A 27,906-nucleotide genomic window follows, 5' to 3' on the forward strand; every position below is an offset into this window, starting at 1 on the left:
GTATCTGTAGAGCCCAACTTTGTTTTTGCTGATGTGATAAGAGCAGATCCAAACAGCACAGATGGAGAAGACGACAAGATATACTTCTTTTTCACTGAGGTGTCTGTGGAGTATGAATTTGTTGGAAAATTGATGATACCAAGAATAGCTAGAGTATGCAAGGTGGGAGATAGTTCAGTTTACTTTATCTCTTAGAATCTTGTGTGTGCGTGTTAAAAAGCATTCATAATTGTGGACTTCCTGCCAGGTAAATGGAGATGTTTGAGTTCAGGGAATCTTAATCAATGAGCAGTTCTAAGAAAGCCTAGTGGCTGCTTTGTAAATAAATACTTGATCTAATTTTGCACAGTTGTGAGATTTCAGTACATCTGAAGGTTCTGCTCTTCTCTGGGAGAAAACAAAACAACCATGACAAAACCCAGCAACAGAAAAAGTGTCGCCCCAGTTTTCTTTGTAATTTTTTTTAAACAAGTACAGCCCCCTGTGAAGAAGTGACTTTGGTTGGAGCTGAGCAGATAGGATATGTGTCAGGTGACTTTGAAGTAGCTGTGTGCAAGCAAAACTGTAGCTGTGTCCACAGCAAAATATTTCTTGACTGTGGTTTAGCCGATGGTACTTCTGTGAAGCTGCTACAGCTGCCAGAGCCTGAGGGGAAATGGTCACCAGCAGCCTGATTCTGTCACACTTGCTGTGCTTAAACCTCAGTGTGTTAAGCTGATTCAAGTACATCCTCAGAAGTGCTGGTTAAAAGTCTTGCTGATTAAAGTTTTTTTCAGTAGAAAATGTTTATTTAACAAAAACTTTTTCAGTGGAATGTATCAATTTCCTTTTTTTTTCCAACAGGAAATTTATCTGGCTGTTTCATTTTTATGAGGTTGAAAGTTTTGACTTTACTGTTTTGTATTTAAACAGGGAAGTCAAAACATCAATAACAAGTTAGTGCCCTTAAGATTTCCATTAAACAAGGAGCTGGAGGCAGGTTTAGATGGGGCTTATTGTTGTGGCACTCTGTCCACTGACAGCTTGTGCACACTTTAAAAGGGGAGTATTGTGGAATATGAGAGCTTCATTTATTATATTATTATATATTTCAGACTGTTGTTTGAAATAGAAATCAGTGGCAGATTGCAAATCTGTAAGCATTTATACTTAACTGTTATAATAAATCTTGTAGATTTCCTTTAATACATTGCATACACCATTGGATAATGAATGGAAATATTAAATGGAAATATTAATAGTGATGCAATTTGCCCTTTTATAAGAGAAGTATCAGAGCTACATCTCAAATATCAAATATAGCAATGGTTTTTAAATGCAAAAATGCTGCTAGTTCTCCTCACAAACACTTTTTTTTTTTTTTTTTAATATCATAAGAGGGACCAAGGAGGATTAAGGACCTTGCAGAAAAAATGGACTTCCTTTCTCAAGGCCAGACTGATTTGTACCATCCCTGATAAGAATTTAATTTTCAATGTTATCAATGATGTTTTTATTCTCAAATCTCCAACTTTGAAGGAACCAGTGATATATGGAGTCTTCACCCCGCAGCTGTAAGTGTGGTATAGCCTTTTCCTGGATAAATTCCTTTAATCTCAATTCGTTACTACAAGAAAATAGTAATTACTCCTATGTTTTGTTGGGGTTTTTTCCTAATTTCTTCCTGAACTTACAGGAATAATGTGGGGTTGTCAGCAGTGTGTGCGTACAATCTGTCTACTGTAGAAGAGGTTTTCTCAAAAGGAAAATACATGCAGAGTGCTACAGTAGAACAGTCTCACACAAAGTGGGTACGATACAATGGGGAAATTCCTAATCCTCGACCTGGTGCGGTAAGTTTCTGTAATCTTGGATCTGATGACTTTTTTAATGCTCAGTAGTGAACAGACTAGGCATTAGTTACTAGACATTAGTAACCTACTAATGATTCATTTGTTTGCCCTCACCTGGTTACTTCTTGTAAAAACTTTGTAGAAAAACACTCAAGTGTTCTGAACTTTTTATCTGGGAATCAAAGTCTTTGGGTTTTGGGTTTTTGAAATTTAGAATTAAGTTATTTTCTGGTTTTGTATTTCATTATTTCATTAATTATCTTCTCATTGGGAAATAGAATTCAGTTTACACTGGCAACATCATATACTTTTTAGTTCAGATGAAAAGAAATACAGCAACTGTTGCGTTGTCACGGTAGAATCAGCAGGTTTATCCAATGTAGTGCACTGCTTTGCAAACTCAAACTTTCCTAGTGCTGGGTCTCCTTCCAACTTTTCTTACTTCCTTACGTTCCTTACAATCGTATTGTTGCTAGTGCTTAAAGAAGTGATGGTTAAAAGTACTGAAAATGCACGAGAGCACAGGAGGAATATTTTCCTAGAATATGTTTTGTACCAAAACAAAAACGTAGTCCAAAACTCAGGGGTTAGTACATCCCTGAAGCCAAAGTGCAGTGAGACCTGAGAACCTTCCTTGCTACAATGAGAATAGTGTACAGGTGTGGTTACTGGCCAAAATAATGTGGAGAAGAAAATGCATACAGCTGCTGTTAATTGTCTTTATTTTGTACAAGTAAATGATACAATTTGGTTGTCTTTTTTCCTTTTTCACCCCCTCCTTGTCCCCCCTTCTAGTGTATAAACAATGAAGCCAGAGCATCAAACTACATGAGTTCTCTGAATTTACCAGACAAAACATTGCAGTTTGTTAAAGATCATCCTCTGATGGATGACTCAGTGACCCCAATGGGAGACAGACCTCGGCTAGTAAAGCGAGATGTGAAGTACACACAGATTGTAGTTGACAGAGTCAGAGTACTCAATGGCACCATCTATGATGTTATGTTCATTGGTACAGGTGAGTTCTACAAAACACCTGTTTCTGGTGTTTTCACACCAGCTGATGTAAAAAGTAAGATGCCGCAGTAAGTGGACAATCTTAGGTGCTTTAAAAAAGTATCACGGGAAAAGAACTGCAAAGCTTCAACGAGTTCAGCAAAACCACACATTATAATCCCCAACTGGTCATTTTGTGTACCAAAATGTTATTTCTTGCTCAGAGGTCCTGATGATGGCAAGTTTAATGGTTGCCTTTGACACAGAGTCAAAGCTGAACAGCAAGCAAATTATTGAGACAACTTGTAGCAATTGTGCAGGCTTTTTTCCTGCCTTTTTATTTCAAGGATCTTACTTAAACATATTTCTCTGTTGTTTCAGATCGAGGAGCCCTGCACAAAGCTATCAGCTATGAAAATGGAATGCATATTATTGAAGAAACACAGGTTTTTCCAAATTTTGAACCAGTCCAAACTCTCGTGCTTTCATCCAAAACAGTAAGTGGTGTAAGCATCACAGCATTCATCTCATTTTGTTCTTTCACAAAACTTTTTTTTTTACCACTTTTGCGGCCCTGTGACAAGAAACAATCACTGTGCATAGAGCCAAAGGCTGCATTTGTAACTCACCATGCTGCAGCAATCACGTATTGCCTGCTGTGTTTCAGTATGTTTGGTAGGTGGCAAGCTTCTGAAGCTATGTGGACATGGGGAAGGGCCAGGGGAGCACAGGTGTGCAGGTCTTCGCTTGGTTTGCATGTGCAAAAGCTGGAAACTGTAAAGTGATTTAAGATACCAGATTTCAGTAATGGAGTAATGTAAAAGACCTGACCCCTTGTGGCCACTGTAGATTTGTGAGGAAAAATCCCTGGGGTTAAGGTTAGAGGAGTGGTGTGTGGTTTTGAGGAAATACACCTAAGAAGAGAGAACGTCTTCTAGCACAGAGACTCATAATTGTGTAGCTAATTGATTTCTGCCGTCCCAAATCTCACAGACTCCTGCATGCTGGATGAGTTGTGAGAGCAGTCACGTTGCTGCAGCTGTGGGTGAGGACCTCTGGTGAGGTCCTGTCTGCCCAGTGGGGCACCAGCTGCAGCTGAGTGGCACAAGACCTGCTGCAGGCTCCAAACCTGGCAGCTGTCGTGCACCATTCATCAGTTGCTTGGTTTAATCCTGGAGGGGTTTTGTGACAGTAGGAGGATAATCACTGTGTGTAGTTTGTTCATGAGTTAGGTTTCTGGCCCTAGTTACTCAAACCTTCAGATCCATGAATGTATCTGTCTATGCCTAAAGTCACTTGTAGCATCAGTGAGATTTTCTGGGTTTCATAAGGAATGAATGCCTCTTTTGAAGCATCTAGGAGTAATACCAGCCTTTAGTAGCTACATAGTGATCCATAAGTGCTCTGCAGCTTAGGGATTTAGGAATACTTTGAAACAGCTTTTATTTTTGTGTGATATTTAATAAAATGTTGCATGTCAACATGATCAGCTCAGTGGAACAAAGCTTTATGCCATAATTTTTACGAGCTCATCCTGCACACTTACTTACCCGTTCATGCTTATAATAGAAAGAAAGGACAGAGTATGTTTTTGCTAGACAAATGAAAATCAGGATTAAAACCATCTGTGCTTAGTTTTCCGTAAACGTGCTTGTATTATTTTTGTATGATACATCACACTAATCACACTTGTGTATGTGTAGATATACATTATTTTATTTGTATTTATTATTGTATTTATTAAGTAAATAAGTATTTGCTTAATGTGCAAAGAAAGTTTCAAATTACTTGCTTTGACAGGAAGTTTCAGACTTTTCCCTGTCATAAAAGACAGTGGTAGATAGCTCTTCTAATAAATATGCTAATACACATTTTTCTAATTGTGGGATCATTCCTACACTTCCTCAATTATGATTTGCCCATTTCAGGGGAGTACAAAGAAAGAAATGGGCCTTAAGCCTGATACCAAAGACACATCATGTAGCAGTTTCAGCACACACTTGGTAGTGAAGACTAGTGTAGAAATACTGGTAGTGTAGAAAAATTGAATTTATTCGCTCTGGGTCCAGGTGCCGTATGCTCAGTTCCTCAAGGATATCCAGAAAGGGGACAGTAGAAGGCATAGCACAGAGACTGCATAGGGAATGCTCTGTCTTTTCACAGAGAAACTTTTCTCAGAGCTTGGAATTGAAATAAAACACTGCTTCCTGCATTGTCACAGTGGAGAGTAACAGTTTGTATCTTCTGCAAGGGAAAATCTCCATGTTGCAAGTATAATTGTTGACGCATAAAACTAAACTCTGAAGTAATGCTGCCCGGTACATTCCTGTAAAACCAGAGGTCCTTTTCAGTGATGAGAAGTGGGAGGCCAGGTGCCAGAGCCATGGTAACTGTATCGTCACGGTACCATCCAAGCAGGGATTCCTGCTGCTTCCTAGCCTGAAAACGCAAGTCTCTGCCTCCACAGTCAGTGGCTACCGAAGTCCACCACTGAACTGTGATATGTGTCATGGCATACCCACAGCAGTGGATGTACCACAGAAGGGTGATCATTACCCTGATGGTGGGCTTTAGACCTCTCTGGAGTCAGAGTCCTTTCTGAGTGTATTTTTTGCTAGTCTCTAGGTTCTTCCCATAGTGTGTGGAGGGTGGTGGGACAGAGTCAGATGAGCTTACAGTAGATTATCTTAACTCCTGCTTGACCGGAAGGTGTGTCTGGATTTTTTTTAAATGGTTTGCTCAGCTCGCTGCGTGTTCCTTGAACTTTTGAGTGCATGAGCTGGGAAACAGGCCAAGACACTACAATCCATGCGCAGTGTTGCACTGTTGCAGCGTTACCCAGCAGGGCACTAGAGATGAGCAGTGCTTAGGGCACTGTGGAAATCTTGGAGCAGAATGGGAAACTTTCCCTAGGAAGATGGATGTCTCCAACACTGTAGACTTCCTTCTGCGAGCACTGCATCACAGTCCAGCACTAATCTATGTCAAATATCAGGATGGAAGACTGCATTTGAACCTTCGTTTGACTGTCTTTCAAGCTGTATCTTCCAGCAGTACCAGCAGTTTCTTTTTTGATCCTGTTTTATCTCGCATTTTCTAGTGTCAAGAGTTTCCTTGAAGGTTCTTTGCACACTTTATATTCACGAAGGATTCAAACTAATTTGTGCTTGGTCTTGCAGTTTCCTCTAGAGACTTCCTCATGATCATTGCATTAAAGAGACTGACCTGTTCTGAGTTCTCATGGAAGAATCTCCTTACATCCTTAGTTGAAAGAGCAGAGCATCAGTGAGCCCCAAAACCTAAATTCAGCCCTAAGATGCTCTGTCAGTTCTTTTCTTCAGGGTGTTTACGATGTCAAGACCAAATGTCTGCACCTGAATGTGAGATTTTTGAAGAATATTTCTCTACTTTAAATCCTTCCTTGCATGTCCACGCATCATTTTGTGACCGTACTCATCCTGCTGGAGTCAAGCAGTCTCACTGCAGACATGACTCCGAGTACATTGCTGTGTACTGAGATTGGTATGGCTGCAGTACAAGAAGAGCCATTCTGTGCTTGGATCCAGCTTGTTTGCCTGACAGCTGCAGTAGGGTGCTGATAAACGTGCTCGGTGTTCTGCTCAGGGTGAAGCCAGCTCACTGCTGAGGTGGGGTGTGCCATTCATCTTCTTATGCAGAACCTCTCAAAAGGAGTAGTGGGTCAGTCGCGGTGGTTTGGGACTGTAGCACAGGTCCATTTCTTGAGGCTTTGCTTGATAATACGGAAAGTTAGAGTCTACTTTTAGCCATTGTTTTCCCTGAGCTCTAAAGCAGATGAGTGAAATACGGCAGCTGCCTGCCTTTTATAATAAGGATGAGTGTGGTCTTTTCCTGCGGTGCTTAGAGTCAGACTCTTGAGTCAAACTCAGGGGATTTGGGATCCCCAGCAGCAATGGTTCAACAGCCATTCTGATTATATTCCCCTTCTCCTAGGTGTCTTGCCAGTGCTGTTTCCTTTGAATACTACCAGTGTTCTTCCATAAGAAGCATTTGGCTCTCATAAGGGGGATGCCGATGTGGCTGCAGAGACTGGCTGGCTGGAAAGCTGAAAGCATTAGGGCTGCTTTGGGTTAACAGGAGCAGGTCCTGCGCAGAGCAAGCCTTGCCTCATAGAAGGATTATTGCATTCATATTTCTGGAAAAACTGTGTGATAAAGTGTGAACAAACCTCTCTCCTGCCCTCATTAAAAGCTGCTCCCAGAGAGAAAGGGGCCCTGGCTCCCTCACAAATATCTGGTCCACACCTGGGTCCTGGGTCAACGATCCCAGATACCTTGCCTCACCACTATCCAGTTGCACACTTGTGCCCATAAGGTCCCAAACCCGAAGCAGCCAGGTGGTATAAGGCTCACGCCCCCTTCGCACAATGTCGTTTCGCATAGCACGGAGACTGTCGTGCGACAGGGACTCAGTGATGACTTCTGGCTCTGGCTCTCCTGCTGGTTGTGAGGGCCCTGGTTGCCCATCATCATTAACTGGTCGTACTGATTTGGTCTTACACTTCCTCCTTTGCACAGGGGCGACTGCTGCTGGCTGTGGTTGTCCTTGTGGTTCAGCTGGAGCCTGGATGGTTGTAATATCTGTGGGTTCCACTGCTGCACCATCAGACTCTCCCTCTTTGGGGCAGGGAGAGGGTTTCCCACCAGCTGGGGAGGTGTATTCCCTCTGCACATCTCACACATCTCCTTCATTAGTGCCCCTACTAAGTCTGGGTGGTTCATTTCTGAGGTGGGCTGTGGGGCAGGATCCCTAGTCTCTGGAGCCATGTCAGGTTCTGGGGCAGCACCCCTAGTCTCTGGGGTGGTTGTCTGGGTAGTTATCCAAGTCAATCTCACCTTACCTCTGAGTGCTAAATAGAGTAGGCCTATCAGCACCGCTTGGTTAATATCTAGAGGTAATGTAAACCCTTCCAATGCTGGTGGGATAGGCGCAAAGAACTGGTTGAAGGGTTGGGAGAAAACTTCCCCCGGTGTTACTGCCTCACGGAAGGTACCATTATTAACATAACCCCAAAAACATGCACTCAGTGTGAGATAGCCTTGTATCCATGTGCCCACCTTCCAGGGGAATTTAAAAATCCATTAATTCCTCACCTTATTTGACCCATAGTGCAAACTGGATAACAGTCATGGTACCCTTAGTTGTAGGACCCATGTTTAGATAAGGAGCTGCAAATGGGAGAGATATAGCCACGACCACCTGCCACCCGAACCAGGGTAAGCTAGCCCACATGGTGCTGCCTAATGAGGTTTCTCTATTCAGCACACAAAAATCAGGTTACCCAGGAATTGTTACTCGTTTTTCGCCCTTTTCTCTCAATGCCCTCGAACCGCACATTGGGTGCCAAGATCTGTCTTGGTTTGAAAAACAGGTGTCTGCTGAGGAAGGCAGGAGCCTGCCTTGGAATGGAAAATGTACCCCCCTTCCCTCTGAATTATTATAATTTTGAAGTTAAGGGGCTTTCAGGCAAAGATATGAGAAATAGGAATAATAGTTCCTTACTAGTATATATAACAAGGCAATAATACAGAAACCCTGGCTTAACCTGACAGTCGGCATACAACATGACGCCGTGCCAGGCAGGGTGGTGGTAGCAGTCTGATTAAGTGGTGGCTGCAGTCCTCTTTGAAGTGGTTCTGTTGAATTGGTGATCCTGTAGAAGGGTCTGGTCTTCCTCTGAAGGTCCAGTGGTGGTTATGTAGCTCTTGTCCTCTGGGAATCCTGTAGGTAAGGGCTGCCTGTGGCCTTCCACACCTCAGATTATATCCAGGTAGGAACGCTTGGTTCCTCCCCCTGGGTGGAGCATCTCACAATGGGATGATGTAATTTTATGAGTCATGCAGTGAGCCTAGATAGCTCATTAACAGAAGATACCTCTCTGGAAGGAGTTATCAGGGATCTGTCACAGAAGAGAGAAAGAACACTGCCCTACCTGGTTTAACAGATGGTGATAGAATACATACTTTTGGTTACATCTTACATTGTAACCTAAGACGTAAAGTCATAGTTAGACATGATTACTTTCCACATACCTGTTTCAGCTTTTTGTTGTCTTTTTGCACTTTCAGCGCTGCTGCAATATTTCCAAGATAACTGTCTAGAAATAAAAGCTAATCAAATGGTTATTCTCCTCAGGCACCACTTTTTACAAAATGCCTGTATGTATGCACTTTTTAATAATATTTAAATTGTTCAATGAATTGGATTGTTTGGGTTTGAGAAAGTGATTGGCTGTGATTTTTTTTGTTGTGCTTTGTTTTCTTTAGGGCAGAAGATACCTCTTTGCTGGTTCAAATTCTGGTGTGGTGCAGTCTCCAGTGGCATTCTGTGACAAGTACACCACTTGTGTTGACTGTGTTTTAGCAAGGGATCCTTACTGTGCTTGGAAACCCCTTGAAGCTTCCTGCATTGATATTTTTAAAGAAGGTGAAATGGAAAGGTAATAGTATCCTTTGGTTACCTTACAGTTACAATCAGTATTTAATCAGTCTTACTGATGATTGGAATTTTAAAAATTGAATGTTTTCAGATACAGACTTTTTCCTATCCATTTATGTCTGTTAGTTCTGTTTAGATGAGTCCTATTTAGTACAAAAGGATGGGCAGACTTTAGGAAACAAGATTTGAAGTTGTAATGGTTGGACTTCCTTTTACAGGAGCTGGATTCAAAACATAGGTGGAGATGCATCTTCTTGTTCTGGTGAGTTAGTCTTTGAAGAGCTCTGTCATATGTCTAGGTGGAGTGGTGAAAGACTTCTGTTTATTTCAGCTTTTATTTTGTGATTATCTGGACATTGATTTGCATTTAAATAGGTATGGGATTCTGCTTTGAATATTTGAGCATTTATACAACCTGCATGTTGTCTTAAAAACTGTCTGTGTTTGTATGCATTTCAGTATGCAGTGCACAACCCCCTGAAATGAATGGGGGCACCTCAACAGTGACTTGTGAATGAAAGCAATACCAGAAGTACTTCTAATGCAGAGGCCTCTGTCTCTTTGATGCAGCATTTGACATTCTACTGTGAGCTTTGACAAGTGCTTGGTTATTGCTGCTAGATCAGATTAAATGATTCTATAAAAAAAGCTGGTTTTATGGTGAGAGGGGAGGGGGAACTCAGAACATGATACAGAGCAGCTGAAGTACCTTCCATAGTGCTTTAACCAAGTAACCACAGGTCCTTTCTTTATAGTATGTCCTGCTGCCACCAGATCAAGGAGATCGTAAAGAGGAGTACAGTTACAGGAGATTTGAGCTGCAGTAAAAAAAGCTCTTAAGAGTTTGATGTACTCACTTTTTATTTCTAATCCTAGCAAACTCTGGACTGCTAAGAGAGCTTTGCCTGTTATTTTTTTTGTTAACTTACAGGGTGGCATTGTGGGTGTGCCCTAAGTGCAACTAATCTTTTTTTTCAGAAGAGAGTTCCTAATTCAGTTTCCTCTTGGATATTTTGTAGTTGCTGGTTTACTTAAAATGCACTGATTGGATATAAAATGAGACTAAGTACAGTATCTTTCCCAAACAATGACTTGTCTCAGGTGTACTCTCAGTTGTGGGTCACTGAGGTCTCACTTGTCTAGAAGTGGAGGCTGTCTTAGAGTTGAGGTGTCCTATCTCTTAGTTTGTGTTGATGTTTCACGTGCAGCTTGGTATTCCACTGAGATCCTTGCATGCTGTCCACCTGGTCTTGTGAGGTGAATGCCATAATCTTCATGCTTCCAGTAAGACTGTAACACAGTCTGGTGAAGCTGTACAGATTAGAACAAACTGGAATCATTGCTGATACTCTGCACGTTTATTTTGATGTTCCAGATAAAGTAAGAGAGAATCCCCTACAGCATACATTCAAGCATGGGAGCACAGCAGAACTCAAGTGTTCTCAAAAGTCCAATCTGGCACAGGTAGTTTGGAAGTTCAAAGATGATGTGCTGAGAGTGGAGAGTCCCAAGTACCGTCTGCTGGAAAAGGCACTGCTCATCTTCAATTTATCAGAAGGAGACAGTGGTGTTTACCAATGTTTGTCAGAAGAAAAAGTGAAAAACAAGAAATTTTCTCAAGTGCTGGCTAAGCATGTTTTGGAACTGAAAAAAATGCAGCATACCACAGTGGGCCCCACTGTGACAGCCGCACCAACAGAAGGTAATAGTGATGTGCCAAAAGTGTCAGCTGTATCAACCGAGGGGTCCACTGCTCACATCTCGACCACTCACATGGTACCAGTAACGACAGCAAGGATATTATCAAAGCCCATTGGCCCTGTCCTAACAAGTGTAGCCTCCAGCACAGAGCTCTTCAATTCAATTCCTGATGCAGTCCCGGAAAAGACAATGTTCCTCAAGTCAAATGATAACTTCCTGTTGATGTTCCTCTTCCTCTTCTTTTTCATCCTCTTTTTGTGCCTGCTCTCCTACAACTGTTACAAAGGCTACTTGCCAGGGCAGTGCTTGAAGTTTCGCTCTGTGATGCTGCTCGGTAAGAAGAAGACGAAGTCAGATTTTTCTGATTGTGAGCAAAGTGTGAAAGAAACGCTGGTGGAGCAGGGCAGTGTCAGCCACCAGAGTGGGGAACAGCCCAAGCCTGCGCACGACACCGGCTACGAGACCGAGCCCGACTGCGGGAACAGCCAGCTGCAGGCAGGGGACTCGCAGGCATCCCGCGAGGCCAGGGACAAGCCCTTCGATGTCAAGTGCGAGCTCAAGTACGCTGACTCGGATGTGGAGGGGGAGTGAAGGCCCCGTTGTCCCTCTCAGTGGCGGAAGTGAGCTGTGGTCCTGCGGCTGGCTATTTGAGCACGGAGAGCCTGGGTGTGACAGCTAAGCCATAGCAGGGGTTACATGCTTAAGCTGTACAGCAAGCCAATTTTCATTCAGATCTCAACAGATTAGAGAAGTGGTGTACTTGTCTGGAGACCGTAGCATCTTGTGTTGTACTGTGGTTTTTTCTATTTTTTTTTCAAATGGCCAGTTTCAGATCACCACTTGTTTATTCCCAGTTTTCCCCTCCAGTGAGTGCTTTGCTCTAGTAAAGCTACTTGCTTGTTCTTTGGCCATATTCTTCAATAGAGTGTAAAAGTAACTTTATAATTCAGTTGGCTTTAAAAAGTACTTCAGTCTACACATATTTTTAGTTGCCATTAAAAGAAGATCTAGTTTCATTTTAATTCCAAATTGGAAATTGAGTTTAGTTTATCAGATTGGTAAATTATAGACTTTTGTCCAGATTGGGACATTTTTTTTCTTTGCTCCTAGTGATTGTTTTTAGTTTTATGCTTTGTGTTTTGGCACACTAGATCTCTTTAGTTGGTTAAAGTTAATTTTTTTAACTGCTCTGTAAGTATCTTAGATTTTAAGGTATAATGGGGATAGCATTGCCTTGATTTATGTAAGACTCAGGGATAATCTTGTTTAAAGGCTTTTTTCTTTGCTGCTTTCTAGAAATGTAGGTACTACAATATCAGTTCAAAACATGGAGTAAGTGGGGAATGGGGAAGGAGGAAACAAATGCTTTTCTTTTTTTTTTCCTCCCCCCACCAGCCAGCCAGCTGGACATAGTCACATTTTATTTTCTATACAAAACTGGATTTTTTTTTTTCTTTAGTTTATAGAACAGTACAGGCAAGCAACTGTCAGTTAGCAGTGACATGGAAAGAGATTTCTTGCATTGTGGAAGCAAAACAGGAATCAAGAAGAATTAACTCCAACAATTCAGCTAGTGACTTGCTGGAATGGACTGTTAGGACACAGCCTGATGAGAAAACATTGCTGATTTTTTTCTTCTTTTCAGATTCAGAAATAACTCAGCTTCTTTTTGTGACAAATACTTGCAGCGTCACCCTTTCTGGATGATACCTTCACTCTCCTATGCAACTGGAGACTTGAAACTGGAGCTGCTTAAACAATCAGTCCTTTGAACTGTTTATGTGAATCATGCCTGCTAACGTGAAAGTGTGCATTTGTTCTCAGCCTGGTTCACAGCAGCACTGTTTGTCTGTAAAAGCATTTTGTGTGCAGTACAGTCCTGAAGAATTGTTCCTCTCACTGCTTCTTTCTGTAAATATTGCTAGAAGTAGAATACATTTTAACAGTAAATAGCAGTATGCCTGGGCTGCTTTTCTGTGTTGAACCTTCATGCAAACATAATTTAGAACATCTTAGTGTAAACGGTTTATATTTTATAAGATTCAGTTTGGTTTTATTTTTCTATTTTTAATTATGTACATATAACAGAATAAATATTAAAATAAATTGTATTACATCTTGGCTTTTCTGAAACGTGACACAATGACAGTGCTTTCCATTTGGCAAGCACTAATGTTCCTTCAGATTTCCTTTGGGGGGAATGTAAAAACTTTTTGTAATTAATTTGAAGCAGCCTCTCAGCTTCAGTTGTATGGGTTATATATAACCCAGGGTGGGGAGATGGGAAGGATGGGAGAAAAACAACGTGGGTGAAGGAGGGAAGTGCTCTTCTCTAGGGGTCTAGGGACACTTCGTCTTACTACCTTTCTAAAACTCACCTGTCTTTTTGCATTATTTCTTCATTGTGTGATGTATTTCTTGCAACTTTTTTCCTTAGTACCCTTTTACTTTCTTTTCTGTCCTCTTCTGTCACACAGCCTCATCTCCTATACCTTTCCCTCCTACTGGTACCTCCTTTTTGTCCTGTGTGGGAAGTGATTCACCTCCTTCACCCACCAGTACCCAGCCTGATGTTTGGTCTAGCAAAGACCCCGTAAAGGTCATGTTGTTGCCACCTTTCCTAAGTGACCAGGCACAGCATGTTAGTATCCGGGGACCCTTCCACCTCTTCTGCCAAGCCACAGGTAAGTTGGAGGACCCCTGTATAAGCCAGCACTTTCTGCATTAAAGGTTTAGCTGTGTCACTGTGTACTGTGTAAGTTTTACTTTTCTGATGTTTGGGTGGGGGGGAGCAAGAGCAGAGATGGTATCAGGATGCCAACATGCTCTTACCAACAGTGAGTCACTGCGAGTATTGTTTTGTATAATGGAGGCTCTGATTCAGCAATGCACTTTAGTATGTTCATAGGTAACTGATTTTATTAGGCTCACTTGCATGCTGAAGGAATTCAGTGAATCAGGATTGCACATGGATGTCTAGCAGGTAGATATTTCCATTGTCAGTGTGTATGCAGTTTGAAAATCACACTTTTATTGGATTTGAACTTAGCATATTTTCTGGACCAGGTCAGTCATTCTTTTTTCATCTTATTTCAAATGGTGAAGTACATACAGTAATAACAACTTCCATTTTATGACAGATAAATTATATGAGGTGTACAGGAGGACAAAGCTGTTTTTTCCATAGCAATTCAACATTTTTTTCAAGGTTTTTTTTAGATTGTTACAAATTACGATTTGTAATTGCTGTTTTAAACTAAGTGTGGTTTAATGGATCTAAACGGGTCTTCATATGTAACCTTATTCTTTAAAAGAAGAAATTACACTAATTGAATAATTATAAAAAGTAGTGTTGTTCCATATTTGTGTCCATTAGTGTTATCTGGAATCAGATCAAAATGCATAAATCTTTATAAGCATAGATCTTAATAAAGGCACTGTTTGTATTTCCATGGCTAAAAGGAACAACAGTGGGATGAAGGTTCTTTGATAGAATAGAATCATTTAGATTGGAAAACACTTTTCAGCAGTAATTCGTTCACTTTTGCCATAGGCAATTCAGAAACTTCATTGTCCACCATGGGGAAAAAAAGTTACAATAGCACAAAAGATTTAAACAGTTCGATAATCATACTACAGATCTGGACTTTATTTTTAAATTGCTTTTTTTCATCCAGCAGTGTCCATCTTAACATGATGCTGATGCTGTCCTTAAAAATTGTATTTGCCTTGGTAGTGAACTTAAGAAGGAAGGTGCAGTGTCCTAAAGTCAGCTTGTGGACTTGAGTCGTCAGGAGGTGTAGGGGTGAATAGTGTGAGAAGCTAACAACACCTGACATCCAAGGGATGCAGTAATGGCACAGGTGGGGCCAAGGTGACCCAGCTGTGGAAGCACTTCCAATGCCTCTCAAAGCAGGGAAGGACTGGACTTTGTGTCATGGATGGAGGTTTTGCTCCCTTTGGGAAACAAGGCAATTGGCTGACATCACACTCGTCTTACCCAAGATTACAACTTTAGTCTCTTGAGTTAAAAACCAAACAAACCAGCAAATGTAAACCATCACACTGAACTGGTGCAGATATTTTGCATCTTTCTGGGTCCTGCATGTGGGGATATATGAATTCATCCTGGGTGGGGGTTGGCTAAGCAATTGCTTTTGCAAGGAAGGTCTCTGCTTGGATTTGTTCAGATTTGTTCGGTGTCTGTTGATATTTCTTTATATTAACATAGCTGTAATGGAACTTTATTCTGCTCAGCTATGACTATCAGGTAAAACGTGTTTGCAAGGAGCAACAGGGTTAAATGAGACAGGCAGAGAGTTAAATGTTGTGCCTTGTCTGCAAAAAGGATATGGCATCAGTAAATGTATGATGCAAATACATAGATTGCCACATCATCCAGTCAAAAACCTCAAGCTTATTTTTAATTAAGTTTCTAACTTAATTGTTATTTTATCAGAATTGCTGAATCTCTTCCTTTTTTTAATTGTAAATATCTGTTTCAAGCTGTCTGGAAACTCGGCAGCAGTTGGTGAGTTCTTTTGCTCATCTCTTACTCATCCCACGTGTTTTAACCTGAAAGCTTGCCTAAGGATAACACTTTACAACTTTGTAACTGGCTCATTTCCATAAGGTAAAGTGGATACAGCACAAACAGCACTTGTGGTAAACTGGTACATTTTTTCTGAAATATAAATTTTTTCAAGCATGGAGTCCTCCTGCCCTTCTGGAAAAGGAGGGAATAAATCTCCCTTCACAAATTTCTTCCCAGTTTGTCTCTCTCTAGTCCCCCAAAGAGTCTCACATTTCTGCAGAGACCTGTCTGCTGTGTGTGCATGGGCAAACATTACGTTTCCTGTGTACTTTTTCTAATAGAACTTTACTCTCCCATTACAGAATTTTAAAATCTTTGCAGGCAGTTGAGGCAAGCTTCAAATAAATTGAACAAAATACTATACCATCTAGTTCAGGGGAGAGACAGTGAGTTGATGATGTATGCACCTGCTGTATAATTTCTCTGGTGTGCTCTGTTGAAATATAGTAGGAACAGGCATTTTCTAGAGTTTTGGTTCTGCTCGGAGATGTTTTACTGGCACCTCCTCCCTCAGCTTTGGAGTAGTATCTCCATGTCGATAACTTCACAGACCAATGACATAGCTAAAATACACTGAGTGTGCTGTGCAACAGTGTAAATACTTCTATGATCAGAAATGCTGCAAAACACTGTGCTTTACCTGCAGATCGAGACTCTCTGTCCATGGTGTCAGGATGACTCCCTCCCTTAGTTTGTCTGCAGCTGGAGATTTTACATACTGGATTATTTCCAGTTTTGGTAAAAAAACCCAGGAGTGTGACCATAAAAGCTCTGTGAACTTGGCAGTATACTTTAAAGGAGTTATTATTTCATGGAGATATTAAGATGGGTATCTGGTAATACCCACGTACAATGCCTGTTCCCTGTGGTTATGCTATTTTAGGAGTACAAGAAAGTTTCCCACATCCGTGGAAGAAAAGATCCATAACTTGAAGAATCATAACTGCGGGTGGTTCACTAGAGGTTCCTCTTTGGTGGAGCCTGAAGTTGCACTGAAAGACATGCAGAAGGGTGGGAAAATACAAAATGCAATGCAGTGAGAATACAAAATGCAGTGCACTTCATGAGGACTGCTGCAGACTGAGTAAGACTCTTGAGAAGGCACCTGCAGAGTGAGTCTGAAAGAGGCCAGCCCCAGGCTTGTCCCGGCACCTGAGGGCTGCCTGTGCTCGTGTCACCAAGTGCTGGTGCTTTGCAGGTCCCAGCACAAGGGCGCAAAAGTCCGTATACCTTGCTGCGCCTGATTTTTTTTCCCCTGGGAGGAGGAAGTCGCCTGTCAGAGACTGATTTACCCATGGAAATGAGTAATTCATTCTTGGGTGAGGTTTTTTTGCATCATTTGCATGATTGCATCAGCCATGGTGCCCTGGTGTGGTCTGGTCTGGTGTAGAGCTCAGTCAGCAGAGGCATGGAGGTGAGCAGCATCCAGAGCAGAATGAGCCTGCCTAGGAATGTGCTTTGTGCTGGACATAATGTTTGTCCAGAACTACAAATGACAGCATTTAAATTACAGCATGCCAGCATCTTATAATGGACTTTACTTGGGTTGTTACTTTTCTGCTCTTACAAGAGCACAAATATCAAGAGCAATTTTTCATACACTTGTGTTTTATAACCAGTTGAAGTTGGTAAGTGGCTCTTAATTATGGCTGTGGAGAGATACAATGTTAGTTTTTGAAATGTGAGAATGGTTTAATTAGTAGCCTTGAAAGGAAAAGCTCTGCATCTTCCAGGACAAATCAATCCACTGCACAAATATTTCAAAACTTTATAGAACTTTAAAGTTTCTATGCAGTATGTTTTGAGATTTACACAGTGATGCTTTCCTGAAGCAATACCCATTACTTTAATCTGTATGCTTAGTAAATGGTTGGTTTACCTTCCTGTGGGAATGGTAAGTTTGCACCATGTTAAACAATTTCATACCCCACTTCATGAATTGTCTGCTCAGCAGACCTTTGGTGTTTCATCACATGCTTTTTGACTCAATATCAGTCTTTGGCTACAGTTGTCTCATAGTAGCTGTTAATTTGTCATTTTGTAGATTTGTACAATTTTTTTCAATGATTTCTGCACTGACAAAACATTGCTTAACAGCGCCTTGGCACTAGGTTTTAACCTTTCCTGTGTGCAGATCTCTTGACATGCCACCTGTTTATTATTATTTGGGACGCATCTAGAAGATAAGTTGAAAAATTAAGATTGTACCTTTAATATATAACAGAAAAGGGCTTGGAAGTTTTAAGGTTACAAAACTGGGTACATATCACAGACCTATTTTGCCTTAAACTCACAGACATTAAAGATACCCTTGTTGCTTTAGATTGCAATATCTTAGGAATGTAATCTTTTTACTACAATGCTGGCGTTTCTTTTTTCAGATATAGGGCTTGCTGAGACCATCATAGCTAAGCCTGCATGCAAAACTAACAGCATTAAACGCCTTTGTAAGTGCTGGGCTCTGATGGTTTCCTTCACAGTGATTTCTGTAAGGAAATTGAAAATTCATTTTCATGAGGACTGTGACATGGATGATGCATTTTTAAATTCTGTCATCAGCAGCAGATTTTGAAACATCTCTGTAGAAATTTCCTTTGCTGTGCAGTTTTATGTGTAAAGGCTATGTCAAGCTAAGAAATATGTGGAAAGGTGTGCAACAAGAATGCCTTTTCCTTGCTTTTTTTTTTTTTTTTTTACTATATTGGTTTTCCAGTAAGGGCTAGAATAAGTTCAGTGTAAAAATAATTTAAGCATAAAGCAAATTAAAAAGCATCAGGCATCAAATCAAGAAGGCAGAGAGCAAGGAAAAGAAGTAGAACCAAAAGTGTCTTACTTTTTTCTCAGAAGATTTCATCAATTTTTTTTCCTACCTTTTACAGTGTGCAGCTGACCACATTCGCACAGGTTTTTCCTGCAGAATGAATAAGAAGGTGCAGTTGGGAAACATCTTTTGTGGCTTTTGGTAGTTTATAAATGATTAAAACATAAAAAAGGCCCTAAAATACCTTCCCATGGAAGATTCAGTCCACTTAGGACTAGAAGCTGTAGCCTGCAGTGGTTACTGCTGTTGTAATGTGTGTGAAACACTTGAAGCTGCAGTGTGCTGTAGTGTGTCTCCTGCACGCCAGTAGGTGTTGCAGGCACTCACCACTAAGTCTTACAGGCTGCATCTCGTGTCAGCAGAGGGCTTGGGGAAAGGAAGCCACTGCATGGTTTTCAAAGCCTTCCACTGGTACCTGCACACAGTTTGAATGAGCTGCCCTTTTGAGAGATTTACTTGTCAAAAAGTCTGTCGAGGCCAAGGAAAAGAGCTGGCACCTCTGCAGGAGTACCTCTGTGAAGCAGCAGCTTTGCTGCTTCGTTGTCTAGTTCAGCTTTTCAGCTTGCTTGGGGATTGGGTGCTGCATGGGCTGTCAGCAGAGATGAACTGACTAGGTCACAAAAGAGGCAGTATTCTCCATTTGAATTTAATGTATGCGATTTTGGGAGACTACGAGGGCTCAGGAAGAAGAAGTTTTGCAGAATCCATGTCAGCTTTTGTAGTGTGCCTAGGTATGTATAAAAGGAGAAGCTTGCTTTGCACTGGGGTCTTTGAGACCCAAATGCCTTTTGGGATGTCTTATTTCAGGAGAGGGGGATTCAGAGGTGTGTTTTGTTCCTGTACCATTTGCTTACAACAGTTTACTTGGCCTCCCAGTTTAGCTTTTCTTCTTTTGCAATTCAGCATAAATATTTCATCTGTTTTTCTCCTTGCTAATGTGGAACTCTTGATTCAGTAATGCCTCAGCTTGGAGCAGTACACTGGTAATAACTCCTACACGCTGGCCATGATTTCCCAGTCATGCCTAAAGAGATGTGATGGATTTGGACTGGTATTGGAATCTGGAGCATAACCACAATTTTACACTGTTTTCCTCAGAACATCTTGCTACCTGCAACTGATCAGGATTGCAGCCTGGCTACCTGTACACATGTTTTTCTTGCCCATGAGAGCTACAGCCTGTAGACTTGTAATTATTAATCCACTGGTGTGGCTGATTAACTGAGTAATAATTTAGACCAAAGCTGTCATCTTTTTTTCAGCTATTTCAGCAGAAACTGCTACCAGAGCTGCCTCAGCATGTTGTGTGTGCATTGTCCCCACAGTGGAGATGAAAGTCTCATTTCCATCTCTTCAGTCATCTTCTGCTAGATCTACCTGACAAACAAAGCAAAAGCAGTAGTTTGTGTTCTCTGGAGAACAGGAGTGATTTTTGGAGAGCATGTTACTCCTTAAAATATGTTCTCCAATTTTCTTCACTTTATTTTAAAACTTAATGTAGTAGCCTTGTTAGCTGATAGGATGGCCAGAAATAATTAGGCAAACTCAAAGTGCCAGGGAAGTTTAGGCTGGTCATCAGGAAAAAAACTCTTCACAGAAAGGGTGATTGGGCATTGGAATGGGATGCCCACACAGGTGGTGGAGTCCCCATCCCTGGAGGTGTTTTAAGGAAGGACTGGATGTGGCACATAGTGCCATGGTCTAAATAAGGTGGTGTAAGGTTATAGGTTGGACTTGATGATCTCAAAGGTCTTTTCCAACCTAGTTAATTCTGTGATACTGTGAAAATGGAACCTAATTTTTTTTTTTTTTTTTTTTTTTTGACAGTCCCTGGTTCTAGCTTACTGGTGCCTCATCTGATTTTTCTTCACAGACAATTATCTATGTTCCAATTGCAAAACCTTTTTCTGGACACCGTCAGAGAACATCTGAATAAATGCATGAACAGTTACCAATTGCATTTTCATGTAATGTGCCAGTCAGCCATTTTCCCAACCTGCTTTTAAATTCCACTCCAAGAAGACAGAGGCCGTGTCCTACTTGCACCCACGTGTGCTGTGCATCACCTCTAGTGACTGGTTGCTGCTTCCAGCTTTTAGGTGGTTCACGTTTAGCAGGAAGCGCTTCCTGCTTTTCATCTGCCTTCGTAAGGCTGCATCAGCTTGTGGTGATGTCACACACAGGGACCGGTAATTTAATGAAGCACCACGTGTCTGAAGGAGGAGGACGTCATGCATCCTTCAGTATGAAGTATGTGGTGTTGGAAGTAATATTCTGTGGCATTTCAGAGCGGTCTATTTTCTTGGCTTTTTAAAGGGACTTTTTTCCATTGCTGTCAAGCTTGTCTTCTAGAATGCATTGCCCTACTTTAACAATCAAAAACAAACACCAGTCAACAAGACTACAAAAAAAATGCACGCCTGTTATAGGGGGTACAGGCTATTTAATTTGCACAATATTTGAAGAAAACTGCAAAGATGATTGCCTCAATTAAAGATTTTTTTTCTTCACTTTTCCAGTCAGTTATCCACTGATGGCTTCATTTTGTACTGATTTATTATTCTGGTATGTTATCAGCAGCAATGACTCAGACTCCTACAACTCAAGAACTATGACCAGCCCTAAATCTTTCATTCACATACTAGGTAGTGCTGGTGGTAATATTTCATATTAATGATTGACTAACCTCTTCCTGGGCTAACTTTGATGCCTGATTTAAAAAAAACTTCCTGCATCCAGATTATAGGGCCTTTTTAAAACTTAATCCCTGCTCTGGATGAGGGCTTCCTGTATGATCTTGGTTTTCAGAAATCTGGGATGTTTGCTTCAGTAGCATTCAGGAAAGCTGCAAGCTTGATAGCAAGCATTAAATCCAGATGCCATTCTTTTTCTTAGTCTGCTGCACGTGGTGAGCTTTGAAAGAGGTTTTGGTGTGTATTGGGTTATACAAGGAAGTTTTTTCCTAAACCTGAACTTCCCATCACTGTGGATAGCCTCCGGTAGCAGTTCTTTGTCTAGATTATAGGCATTTGTGTAAAAGATTCTTTGTTACCCTGGTAGAATTTCTCTGTGGGATACCTGTCGGTTATCTTCCCTGCATTTCAATTTGCTGGCAACTTGCAGAAATTATTAGCTGGGGTCTAGGTTTGCTGATGGCTCCTGCTGTTGTAACAAGTCCCCTGTCTTTTATCTTGGAAGTGTTTCTGTGAATATAGGGAAGCCTTATTAAATGCTACCCTTCAAGAACTGGGTTAGAAATGAGGGAGACCCTATGCTGAACCACCAGCAGTGGTAGCACTGCTCAGGGTTCACAGTGCAGCTTCACTGGGCTGCTTTTGAAATCTCCACAGCTCTCTGCACATTGCAGCACTTGGCACAATGAGCCAGCGTGGCCAGTGCTCCCTCTTGGTCCTCCTGCCTTATGTCACTGAGCTCAACTTAATCCATAATCTGCTCCTTTTAAGTTAGTGTCTCCAAGCTGTCTTGAAACCCGTATGTCTATTAGGATGTGATGTGTATATGGCAAATGCTTAATTTGATCCAGCTGAGCAGGGCGCATCCCCATGCTGCTCTGACTCTGTAGCTGTATACTTCAGTTGCTTCAAGTCTGCTTTTTTTTACTTACTTTTTTAACCTTAGGTCAAATTTACATGAATAACCCAGTGAATGCAGTCAGATTGTGGGTAGAAGATTACAAGCAGCTGCAGTGGTTTGAGTTTCTATGCTACCTATGACAGCTGAATTTTTTTCTCATGGAAAATACTGAGAAAAAAATCATCTGGGTATTAAATATGTCATTTGTGTAAACCAGCCTGATTTCACATAGGTCAGAGAACCCATTCTGCTGGCAGAAACTACCTGGACAGTACCTGGGCCATTACTACCTGGGTGTTATAATTTCATTCAAACTGCTGAAAGCAGAGGAAATGAAGTCTATGTGGGAAAGAAGCAAACACTTCCACAGACACTGGAAATTTTGAGGGGCTTATGCAAAGAAAAGGGGTAGTTCAGATAATGCCACAAAGTTTCTTATATTTTTGTTTGATATCTGTTAATTCCCCTTCTAGAATCACCAAGGTGGTGGAGTTGGTTTTATTTCATCACGTGTAATTAATGTAGTTTATTGAAGCAATGTTTTTGATGTTAACTGTTTGAAATATATTTAATGACTTCTCAGACATAGCTACTTATATACCTGGCCTGTTGTGCTGTTTAGTTCTCTATTGGATTATTATGTTTTAATAAGATTACTTTTTTTAAATCTTTCAAGCATTCCTAACATGGATGGCAAAGTAAGTAGATCAGGTTTGACAGAAACTTGTATTTTAAAGGTTGCACTTGACATACAATTAATTTGTGTTATAGTAACAATAGAAAATGCAGAGAATATGCTCGTGTTATTTTCCTTTATCTTAAAAAAATACTTCCCTAACCATTAGATATGATTCTGAATTTCTCACCACAGAGTTGTAGAAAATGTAACAAATGTGATTGAAAATTTTTGCAGGTTAAACTGTTTCACAGTGTATTTTTTTCTGTTGTTCCATCTGAAAATGAAATCAAAGTAGAGAAGGTAATTGCCCGAGAATTGGAAACAAGCTCCACTGAAACAGGATCAGTAAAATCCCGAGTACTGCTTGCACCTAGATTTTGCTGTCAACCAGTGTAAGTGGGGATGAGTATGTATCTCTGGGGATTTCCAGTGCTTCTGACTGCACAGAAAAACAAAGGAAGAGTAAAATTGCCAAGTTGCAACTTTGTAAGGGGCCAATCTGAACCAAGACAGCTTGCAAAATTTATATTTTACATATTTTACTATACTTATACATTTCTTTATACATGTATAAAGAAATGATTGCATATTTATCTCTTGGTGAAATGTGGATGTAAGCTGAAATTTTGACAGATTTCCAGCACAACTGAGATCTTTAGCACAGGAAAATAGAGCAGGTTCTCTAGTACATTTGAAGTAAGTTTAGGGAAGTGTCCTGCACTAAATATGCCACTTCCTTGCATGGCTCTAAAATGGCACTTAGGTATTTCGACTTTTTTGCTGTGCTTGCACTTACTATTCCTCCAAATTTCAAGTTTGTCCAAATTTCAACTTCAGCTTTAGTTTACTGAAGTAACTTGTCCCTGGTTCCAGACTTCCCACTAATTTAGTGACATGTAACCAGTCTGCTGTCAACTATAGAATAAGTACAATCATCCATAAAACCCCTTAAAAAAAAAGTGTGCTAGACCAGCTATTTTCTGCTGTCAGCCCTTCAGACTGTGCCACTTCCCTCAGAGAAACTCTACAATGCTTTAACTAGATCATGTTCTCTATCATTCACCCTTACTCTTATTGCTAATTTGTGTGCCCATTATTTGTGGGAGATTTGGAAATAAAACTTAGGAGTTAAGAATTTAATATGATACACTGAGGAAGTACACAAATGTGAAAACTAGTTGGTTTTTCTCTGCATGATTATCTAAAACTTAATTGGGACACTAACAGTAGAATTGTATTTTTCTAGGGAAAAAAGGCCACATCAACTTGCTCACAGTAAAAGCTGTAGTAGGTTCTGTCAAGACATATTTGCAAAAATAGTTCATTCTCTTTTTACCTCAAATTTCTCTTTACATCTTCTCATGCTAAGGCTAGTCTGGATCCTAGGCCCAGAGGGAGAAATAGTCATGTTTTAAACATCAGAATTACAAAGATCTTAGCTTGGCCCAGATGTCTGTATTTTAAATGGAAAGGCTCTGATGCTGCCAAGCACACTTCAGCCAACCTTGCCAGTTTTCTGGGAACAGCTGTTCTCTCCTCCAGGCTACTGTCAATCTCTGATTTATTCAAATGTTGCCCTTGCAGGTTAAGACAAATAACAGTAACCAGGCTAAAAAATTAAATTGCTCTTTGTTGTTGATCCAAGCTTCTTTCAAGTTCTGTCTTGCTTAAGTGCCTGCTGTGACTACTGGTTCTGTGCTTTTTCCACTTCTGCCTTTTTCATTACTACTTCCAGCATCTTTGACGCACTGAGTTCTTGAACTTTTCCCCTCCTGGCCTTTTTTTCAGATTCTGCAAGGCATGTCTCAGGTGGTTTCAGCTTTGTACCAGGAGCTATGTTGGGCAGCAGTAGGCAATGTGCCTAGTGCTACAGGAATTCATACGGGCAGATGGTGCTGGTGTTCATCATTGGTTCTACCATGTGTGTGCTAAGTTCCCCCTTGCGAGAATCCACACAGAATTCCTCAATACATACAAACTCACAGCTTTGGCTTGAACCTAAATTTCCAGAGTTAGCTCCTCTTTATCCCAGGTTTTTGGTAGCTAGAACTTTAGCTGAAGAAACCCAAGAAGCATTACAATCAACCATTCATGTTTTTAAGCCTAATCTTGATGTGATGGGGTTTGTGTTCTTTTCAAAGACTCATCGTCTATTTTCTTACAGAATAACCTCACATTTTTACAGGTCCGGATGACTCCTACTTTGTCTGGAAGAAGAATGGACAAAAGATGAAGGCGTGCATCACAGAGCAATCTCACATGCTGCTTGATGGCAGAGTGCATGTTCTCAGCTGGGTGAAAGATTCAGTATCAGAAAACACAGAATACAGATGTTCATTCATCTCAAAAGTTGGGAACACAACGTCGGAAGTGCTGATCACAGTGGAAGATAAAGGTACGGTTGTTCCAAATGCATGCTGTGTTTGGCCTGACCTTGATAAGAGTAAAGCTCTGTAATATTCACCCATAAAACATGTGCATATCTAAAGGTGGTAACTCTTGCCTGCAGCATGAGTATCCACTTCAATTACGAAAATGTTTTAGAGCCATAAAAACTCCTTCTACCCCTTCCCTCAAAGGGCTTATGTAAATTAGCAGTTATGATCTAGAAATTGAACCAAAACCTGCTAAACTAATTAACAAAAACTGAAAACCAAATGAGTAATAGAGAGCTACAAGTAAGTACTCAGCTGGAATTCTACAAGGTAATGTAGAAAAATTCTTTAATGCACATGGACTTAAGGCAGTCAGAAGGTAAAGAGAAACCCCCACTACCCTAGATTTTTGAAATTGCATGATTTGTAAACCATCTATGGTTGGGCAAGGTCAGTTTTCTCAGCTTCATCGGGACACTAACTAGGCAGGTAGGCAGTTAAATAACTTCAGCAACTGCACGATTTTGGAGTATCCAGAATGCCTGCTGCAACTAGCTCTTGAGACCTTACCCAGGCCTGGAGAAGGTCTGAACAGTCTTTAAAAAGACAGCAGGAGCAATGGACATGACACAGCATGGATTTTCTTGGCAAAATGAAGGAAAAATTAACCAACTGGTTAATACTGAATGTGAGTCTGTCAAGGCTCAGTGCTGCTTTTTTCAATGACAGAGAAAAGCCATGGGAGTTATGCCATCACTCCAGTTACTTTGAAATCTGCATTGGAAGCAGAATTAAGAGCATCTCAGTGAAACCAACGTAAATGTAAAGCAGACAGAAGGGCTCTCACTGTGCTCTTAAAACATACATACCACTGTTGCTAGTGTCCCAAAGGATAAACAGAAAATATGTCACCATCAGTCTTACCTTCTGCAAAAAAAGCTGGCAAACAGAAATAGCACTAGAATTTTACCAAGATGCAGTAACATATCCCTTCTTTAATTATCACTGGGAGGAAGTATAAAGAACTCTTGAGTGAAATGACATGGCACCTACAGAGGGCTGAAGGATCAGACCCAGCCAGTATGGATTTAGGATGGACAGGTCCTTCCTAAATCAGGACCGACCTGATGCCCTTTTATGTGACCAGGTGACCTGCCTGGTGGATGAGGGGAAGGCTGTGGATGTTGTCTACCTGGTCTTGAGCAAAGCCTTTGTTTGACACTGTCCCCCACAGCACACTCCTGGAAAAGCTGGCAGCCCATGGCTTGGACAGGGGCTCTCTTTGCTGTGTTAAGAGCTGGCTGATGCCCAGGACCAGAGAGTGGTGGTGAATGGAGCTGCATCCAGCTGGCGGCCAGTCACCAGTGGTGTCCCTCAGGGGTCTGTACTGGGGCCAGTCCTATTTAATATCTTCATTGATAATCTGGATGAGGGGATTGAGTCTACCATCAGCAAATCTGCAGATGACACCAAGTTGGGGGGTGAGTGTCAATCTGGTGGAGGATAGGAGGGCTCTGCAGCAGGACCTGGACAGGCTTGATGGGCTGAATCCAGCAACGAGGTTCAACAAGACCAAGTGCTGGGTCCTGCTTTGGCCACAACAACCCCCTGCAGCGCTACAGGCTGGGGACAGAATGGCTGGACAGAGACCAGGCAGAAAGGGACCTGGAGGTACTGATTGACAGTGGATGAACACCAGCCAGCAGTGAGCCCAGGTGGCCAAGAAGGCCAATGTCATCCTGGCCTGTATCAGCAACAGGCCAGAAGGACCAGGGAAGTCATTCTTCCCCTGTACTCAGCACTGCTTAGGCCACACCTTGGGTACTGCATTCAGTTCTGGGTGCCCGCAGTTTGGGGAGATGATGGAGTGGGATGTTGAGGTGCTGGAGCGTGTCCAGAGAAGGGCAACAGAGGTGGTGAAGGGTCTGGAGCACAAGTCCTGTGAGGAGCAGCTGAGCGAGCTGGGGTTGCTTAGCCTGGAGGCTCAGGGCTGACCTTATCCCTCTCTACAACTGCCTGAAAGGAGGGTGCAGCCAGGTGGGGACCAGTCTCTTCTCCTAGGCCACCAGTGACAGGACAGGATGACACAGTCTAAAGCTGCCCCAGGGAAGGTTTCAATTGGACATTAGGAAGAACTTCTTCACAGAAAGGATGATAAAACATTGGAATTGGCTGCCCAGGGAAGTAGTGGAGCCACAGTCCCTGAAGGTGTTTAAGGAAAAACTGGACGCGGCACCGGGTGCCATGTCTGGTTGACAGTGTAGTGTTGGATCCTAGGTTGGATTTGATGATCTCAGAGATCTTTTCCAACCTGATTGATTCTGTGATTCTACGATTACTGAAAAATGGGGAATACTAGCTGGACACATCCATCAGGTCATTGGTTCATCATGTCAGCTGGTCCTCTCCATCATGTCATTTTTCTCCCCAGGCTTGTTATGATCTAACTGAAGCATTCCTGTGCTTGTTACATGGGTTTGAACTACTAATTTTTAGGTCCTACCTTCTAGATCTTGAATCACAGATAAACAGCACTAAGCCTGTTTCCTCTGGAGGATATTAAGTTTGCTGCACAGGGTGAGAGAACAATTTCAACAGCACTTACTGCCAAATGAGATGATGGTTCCTTCTAGCTCTCCTTCCTGCAGGACAGGCAGTCCTGCAACTGATCAGGTACTGACTTCTACCATTATATCGTTATGTAATCATCCCATGTACAATTCTCAGATAGTGATGGCCAGGATGCATGGACCAAAGAATTTGATACCTGGAGAAGTGCCATCAGTGAACATGACAAGATGATGCAAAACTGGAGGAAAACATGGGTAAGACTTTTA

The 27,906-nt window shown here is 41.5% G+C and overlaps 1 protein-coding gene across 24 annotated transcripts in view; it reads left to right on the forward strand.

The window, feature by feature from the left end:
* The window catches only part of SEMA4D (semaphorin 4D), a 100,675-nt gene that overhangs the window by 71,744 nt on the left and 1,025 nt on the right, over positions 1–27,906 (forward strand). For 13 of the 24 annotated variants that reach the window (XM_039567000.1, XM_039567002.1, XM_039567008.1 and 10 more), the window contains 8 exons: positions 11–162; positions 1,378–1,553; positions 1,676–1,832; positions 2,628–2,850; positions 3,210–3,334; positions 9,134–9,306; positions 9,524–9,567; positions 10,681–13,146. In XM_039567000.1, the coding sequence (XP_039422934.1) occupies positions 11–162; positions 1,378–1,553; positions 1,676–1,832; positions 2,628–2,850; positions 3,210–3,334; positions 9,134–9,306; positions 9,524–9,567; positions 10,681–11,597 (1,967 nt within the window). In that variant the 3' untranslated portion in view covers positions 11,598–13,146. The other 11 variants (XR_005603827.1, XR_005603829.1, XM_039567017.1 and 8 more) reach the window with 11 other exon arrangements.

The sequence above is a fragment of the Corvus cornix genome, chromosome Z (assembly GCF_000738735.6).
Source record: "Corvus cornix cornix isolate S_Up_H32 chromosome Z, ASM73873v5, whole genome shotgun sequence".
In the NCBI taxonomy this organism is placed as follows: Eukaryota; Metazoa; Chordata; class Aves; order Passeriformes; family Corvidae; genus Corvus; species Corvus cornix.